The 6,414-nt window shown below is 33.0% G+C and overlaps 2 protein-coding genes across 2 annotated transcripts; one reads left to right on the top strand and one right to left on the bottom strand.

Moving 5' to 3' along the window:
- Positions 1-513: 513 nt before the first annotated feature.
- Positions 514-3,593, bottom strand: LOC145045956 (cytochrome c oxidase subunit 5b-1, mitochondrial-like). The gene is made up of 8 exons (XM_078994246.1): positions 3,472-3,593; positions 2,364-2,547; positions 2,094-2,264; positions 1,883-1,962; positions 1,746-1,796; positions 1,116-1,182; positions 952-1,031; positions 514-860 (listed from the first exon to the last, which is right to left on the bottom strand). Exons 3-8 carry the CDS (start codon positions 2,221-2,223, stop codon positions 795-797), a joined length of 474 nt encoding a protein of 157 aa, XP_078850372.1. The 5' UTR covers positions 2,224-2,264; positions 2,364-2,547; positions 3,472-3,593; the 3' UTR covers positions 514-794.
- Positions 3,594-5,365: 1,772 nt separating this feature from the next.
- On the top strand, positions 5,366-6,058 carry LOC145046345 (uncharacterized). Its single transcript, XM_078994628.1, has 2 exons — positions 5,366-5,743; positions 5,837-6,058. The coding sequence occupies exons 1-2, from the start codon at positions 5,366-5,368 to the stop codon at positions 6,056-6,058; spliced, it is 600 nt and encodes a 199-aa protein (XP_078850754.1).
- Positions 6,059-6,414: the final 356 nt, after the last annotated feature.

Below are 6,414 nucleotides of genomic sequence, written 5' to 3'. Positions count from 1 at the left end.
ATATAAAGGAGCATCTTGCAAACGAACCTTTTAGGCAGCCTTAATGTTGACCCAAGATTAAAGAATCTCAAAGAAATATTTTATTTATATTACCCTTTGATAAAATATTGAAAATTTTGTTTATGTATCTCAGGAAACAAGTAATAAGGACCACTGAAATAACATTATCTTACTAAACTAGATGTTTTGTTTTTATACCATTTTCCAACTACGGCTTTATGTAAAATCTCACCGGTTTAAGTTATGATGAAATAAAAGTTTTTATACCATGTTTTGTTTTTAATCACTTGTATTAAAGGCAAGCTAATTTTGAGTTGAGTTTTGTGCTTACATACTCTAAACCAAGGGTTCAAGTAAAAGGTTTATTTAGGCAGACAGATTGACACAACACGACACAATGCGAAAATTAAACAAATAAGTTGTAAAAACCCATTTAATTTTCAACTTGACATGGTTGCCAAAGATTAGATATATACTCCCAAATCAAATGGATGAATCTCTACAAGCCTAAGCTTTAAGCCATTAATTATTTCAATGCATTCAAGCAATATGATGGCATTCACAATTCCAATGAAGAAAGCATGCCCCAAAATCCACAAAGAAAAATCAAATCGTATGCATGCTCGCTCTGATTCTCGACCAAAAACCAACACGTTTAAAAGTAAATCATATGAAACAAACATAACATAACATAACAAAACAAAACAAAAGAACAGGACCTGTTAAATCCTGATGCTGCAGTAATCTCACCAGATTTTTATTCCGGCATTTTTTTTTAAAGGTGGAAAATTCAATCAGTGATGATGATGTTCATCCTCATCTAGTCCATCTGGAAGTCCTCCGGGACCCACTACTTCCAACTGCAAAAAACATTCAATGTATGATTAATTAAACATGCAACAATCTAATCAAATGTCACAATGTTTTTATAAAGAATTAATTTGCACTCACCTTGAAATATTGTGAGCAGACTGGGCATTCATGTGTTTCTCCTTTCTTTAGCCAAAACCAAACAACATCATGCTCATCCTCTTTATCAAAAAAAAATTACATAAAATGAGATATTTATATGATACAACTACAGTCTCCAAAACTACAGAAAAACAAAAACTCACCCCCTTCTGCACCAGGGCAACCAACAATTCTTTGGTCATAGTAAGATTTCACAATAGCAGGAGCTTCCTACAGCCAAACACAAAACAAAACAAAACATGAGATCACAGCTTCACCAAAACTTCTGATATAGGGCTTTCATGATACCTTCATACATGTTAGGGTTATGAATAGTGATATGTTAGGGTTAGGAAAGATATGGTAGAGCAAGAATACAATTCATAGCACGTTTATTAAAGTAAAGTATCTCAAAAACAGCTAATTCATAAACTAATTTTCATGTATATGTTGCAAAGTGCTAAAATTACTTCTTAGATACCTGGCATTCAAAGCAGTATCAGTATCCATAGAATAAACATAAATCTTTATGTGTACTGACATTATATATTGATGATATTAGGGATAGGTAACAAAAAGCTATAGTTCAACACAAGGTGTTGACATTGTTTTGATGCTTAGAGCAATTCAAAAAAATAGCAGATAGCTAAATTTCTGCAGTTATCTTTCTAATCAATATTATTGAAGCGTATCATTATCATAAAAGTTAGGAGTATCTGTATCCAATGAAAACAATTTCGCCTCTTTTGAGAAAAGAAAAATATCATTTGAAATAGAGTATAGATGTACTTTACCTTGGTACCGAATGGACCTTCAGGAAAATTGATATCAAGAATATCCCGTCCCTAATTACACAAAATAAACAATCAAGATTAATCACAATGACTGAAATTTAACAAAAAGCTCGACAAATCGAGCACAGAAAACTGACCTCGAGCTCGGCTTCAAGCTCCTCACGCTCGTGACCAGTCGCAATAGGCATCACATCTTCGACTTTCTTAGAAACGCTTCCTACAATGAACAATCAACGCACATCAAAACCACAAATCTCGAAACAATTGCATCCGCAACCAATAGACAGAGCTGTTAAACAAGAATTAAATTCAGATCTAAACGAAGACGATAGAAGCAAAAAAAAATACCTGAATAGTGACGAGCGATAACAGTGGCGGATGGCCGAAGAGTCGCCGGGGATAGTGAAGAGGTAACGATACGATTAGGTCTGGCAACAGATCGGAGTGCTAAGATCTTAGCAGACGCTCGTCTCCACATGGTTTCACCTTCACCGGAACCCTAGGTTTTCGGCTGTTGATCTGAATGGGCGACGGGAACTTTTCTTTTTCAACACTACGTAGGAGGAAAATTTTGGTAGAGGGTGAAAATGAAATATAAAATTGGGTGTGAAAGAATACCTTTATGCGAGGAGTGTGGGATGATCCTCTACCCGAGGGTGCAGGGAGCTAGCTGCTTCCTTATAATCAGTTGTCCTACATGCATACATACTTGTACATATCCCTCTAATTTAGCGAAGTCAACTTTTCGTATTTTACAACCTAATTGGGCCTTCTCTTATAAAATTTAAATCTGCCTATTTGTCTGAAAAGAACCCAATTGAATATTAAAATAAAAATATGTGAAGGGCCCAATTAATAGTCCTGATTAGCCTAGACCCGATTTTATTCCTGTCGGTTTTTTTTTTTTTTTTAGATTATGTAAAACTGCTTTAAAAAATATTAAATTAGAAATCACTTAAATAATATAATAAAAATTATAACATGAGTTTTATTTCTGCAATATGTCAATACTAAAATATAATATGAAATAAAATTATGATCTAACTAAAAGCATTGTTCTTTAAATAGAATTTTTCAATGTGTCATTGTGTACTTATGTCATACATAGGTAAGTTTAATCCCTCAGACATTTTCAATGATCAACTTCTTAAACGTTTATTATTTTTTAATTTTCAATGATCAACTTCTCATATGTTATATGAAGTCCGCGTATAAAATTTACAAATTTTTAATTATGTTATATTTCAAAAAAAAAAAAAAAAAAAAAAAAAAACCATTAATTTACATTTATATTTAATTAAATAAAAACAATAAAGTATTATATGGTTATAACGTTTTTTAATATTTGGTATTTGTTTTGTTTATAAAGTTTGGACACATGATAAATATCTATAAAATATATTTATTTTTATTTTGTATATTTTAACTATATATAGGGTGTAAAATTCAATTTCATTAGTTATAGGATTAAGTATAGAAAACATAAAAACAATACATTACGCGAATAACGCGATTGAAGTTTACATGTGTTGATTTCAAAAACATCCACGTTCCAATGGTAAAAAATATACAATGACTTATTCAAATAGTAATAAGTTTTATAAAATCTACATAGGAGATGATCTTATCAATTTCTGGTTTCCAAATTTGAATTATAAAATAAACTGATAAATACAAACATCTTAAAATAAATAAATTAACTAAAGATGATTGTTATAAGAATTACCTAATGTATCGAGTTTTTTCTTCAACTTCATTTGCATATATGTTTCTCCTTGAATTGCTTCTATTCCCTTTGTCGTTGGTCGAGCCTTACAAGCACACCTATACCAAATGTTTTTCCTCTTTCTTTTAGTTTTAAGGGAGCTATTTTCAATCGTACTACCCAACACACTTGTACTACTTTCCCAAACATTTGTACTAGCTTATCCATTTTTAGAGAAAATTGTAAAATTAACAAAATATGTTAATTACTTTGTGGAAAATAGTAAAAAAAAAAAATCAAAATTACATTTTTAGCCTTCAAAATCACAGATGGATTAAACTCATTTGCGATTTTGACAACTTATTTGTGAACGTACAAATCGCTAAAACACAATCGTGCTTTAACGACTTGTACGTTCGCAGACGGACTCTGTGAACTAGGGATGAGCAAATGGATCGGGGAACCGGCCGGAACCGGTACCGGAACCGGAACCGGCACCGGAACCGGAACCCGATGGAACCGGTCGGGCCGGGACCGGGATGTTATTTTTGTAGATTTTTGGAACCGAGAACCGGAACCGATATAACCGGAACCGGTAGAACCGGCAAAAACCGGAACCGTATGATGCTATTTTTCAAGGACCGGTTCCAACATTTGAAGACACGACAAGAACCGGTAGGAACCGGGAACCGGTAGAACCGGACCGATAGAACCGCCGGGCCGGTTCGGTTCTTGATTTTGGCCGAAGCCGGTTCCCGGTTCCAGTCCGGTTCGGGCCGGTTCCGGCCGATTCGGTCCTTTTGCTCATCCCTACTGTGAACATAGAAACTCATCTGTAAACATAGTTGAGCCAAATATAAAAAAACGTTAAAAAAAAATTCTTTACTTTTTTACTCTTTTTGTTGAAAAACTCTCTCTGGTAACGATATTCTTAGCCCATCTATGATTATGGACGATTTAGTAGTTAAATCTTATCAATTTTGGTAATCAAAATTTATAAAAAAAAAAAATAATAATAATAATAATAATAATAATAATAATCCCAAGTCATAGCTCGAATGAAAGGAAATCATAGATGGGTTTATTCCATCTGCGATTTTAAGCATGCAAATGTATTTATACATCAAAAATAAAAAATAAAAATAAAAATAAAAATCATCTGCAAACGTACATGTCGTTAAAACACGATTATGCTTTAACAACTAGTACGTTCGCAGATGACTTGCTAAAATCGAAGATGGGCTTTGCTTAGTCCATCTGCGATTTTAATTTTGGTGGCTTAAAATATAATTTGGATATTTTTGGCTAATTTCCATAAAGTAATTAACAATATTTGACTAAATTTGTAATTAACATATTTTACTAAATTTGTAATTTTCTCATTTTTTTTTTAATCATTCATCGTTATTAATTATTATTAAATATAACTTAGAGCCCAATATTAATCTCTAGATTATTATTTTCTTAATGGATCGATATGGACAGCAATATTTCTTGCTTTCATTGTTAAGATTTTTTTCAATATCCTCTTGTGTATTGACTTGATTTTCACAACAAGATATTTGTCCTTTTCTAATTAACTTTAAAAGGTAATAAAGTTTCAAAAATGTACAAAAAATATCATTATTTTATTTTTAGTACTCAAAATACCATTAAAGTATATTTTTTATACACAAAATACCAATGAAGTACATATGTGTTCAAATAAAACCTTGTAGATAACCTACAATAGTCGGTAAAATGGTATTTTGTGTACCAAAAAAACCAATGGTTTTTTTTGTATATTTTTGAAACTTTGTTACCTTTTTAAGTCATTTTTCCTTCTTTGAATGTAATGGAAATTTAGCTATTTTCTATAAAGAACCCTCCACTTCACTTCGGCCACTATTGTTCTTCATCGCCACCCTCCACCACCATGGAAAAACCCTTTTTCTTATTCTTCCTCCTAATCATCTGCCTACTTTCATCAACGCCGGAATCTTGTCGGCCACCTCCGTTTCTCGGTAAATCCCCACGGCTTCTCAAAACCCAAAACATTCTCGTTCAGCTGAAGTACACTTACGAGACACGATACTTTGATCAGACTCTTGATCATTTCAGCTTCAATGATCTTCCCAAGTTCCAACAACGTTATCTCATCAACTCCTATCACTGGGTGGGCCCAGGCCCTAATCGTTTGGGCCCAATCTTCCTTTATTGCGGCAACGAAGGCAACATCGAATGGTTCGCTGCCAACACCGACTTCGTTTGGGAACTCACCCCTCCTTTTGGTGCCATGGTCATCTTCCTCGAAGTAAAAGCCCTAATCACTCTACTCTACATTAATTTCTTCACTTGCGGACCTTTAATAATACAATTTTATCAAAAGTTGCATGATTTGATCTAGCATCGATATTATGGTGAATCGATGCCATATGGAAGCCAGAAAGAGGCATACAAGAACGCTTCTACTTTAGCCTATCTAACAGTCGAACAAGCACTTGCTGATTACGCTCTTCTCATCACCGATTTGAAGAAAAATTTGTCAGCCGAAACGTCACCTGTAATCTTGTTCGGCGGATCATACAGTGGAAGTAAGATATTTTCCAACAATTTCAACAAAAATTAAACAAGCAGTTGTTGATTACACTATTCGCATCCCATTTACCTGAAGCCTGGTTACCACAATGTTGTAGTTGAACACATGTGTATTTTATTGGTATTTTGTGTACAAATAGTAACATTAATGGTATTTTTTGTACTAAAAAAACAACAATGGTATTTTTTGAACATTTGGAAACCGGATAACCTACAATAACCGGTAAAATGGTATTTTGTGTACAAAAAAAACAACAATGGTCTTTTTTGTACGGTTTTGAAACTTCGTTACCTTTTTAAGTCATTTTCCCTATATTGTTCACAAATAAGTTTACAAATAATATTAGGCGTCAAGATTCTTATATACAATATTAACGTTATCATATA

Source organism: Lactuca saligna, chromosome 5, assembly GCF_052625555.1.
Source record: "Lactuca saligna cultivar CGN05327 chromosome 5, ASM5262555v1, whole genome shotgun sequence".
NCBI classification, from domain to species: Eukaryota; Viridiplantae; Streptophyta; class Magnoliopsida; order Asterales; family Asteraceae; genus Lactuca; species Lactuca saligna.
The sequence above is the reverse complement of the archived record's forward strand: the minus strand, read 5'-3'. Positions and strand labels throughout refer to the sequence as shown.

What these genes read in the sequence shown, in the direction of transcription:
- LOC145046345 (XM_078994628.1), top strand. Translation starts at nt 5,366, where the DNA reads ATGGAAAAACCCTTTTTCTTATTCTTCCTCCTAATCATCTGCCTACTT. An exon ending in CCATGGTCATCTTCCTCGAA is followed by an intron (nt 5,744 to 5,836) that starts GTAAAAGCCCTA and finishes GATTTGATCTAG; the next exon opens with CATCGATATTATGGTGAATC.
- LOC145045956 (XM_078994246.1), bottom strand. Translation starts at nt 2,223, where the DNA reads ATGTGGAGACGAGCGTCTGCTAAGATCTTAGCACTCCGATCTGTTGCC. An exon ending in AAGGTCCATTCGGTACCAAG is followed by an intron (nt 1,183 to 1,745) that starts GTAAAGTACATC and finishes GTTTGGCTGTAG; the next exon opens with GAAGCTCCTGCTATTGTGAA. An exon ending in TCTGCTCACAATATTTCAAG is followed by an intron (nt 861 to 951) that starts GTGAGTGCAAAT and finishes TGTTTTTTGCAG; the next exon opens with TTGGAAGTAGTGGGTCCCGG.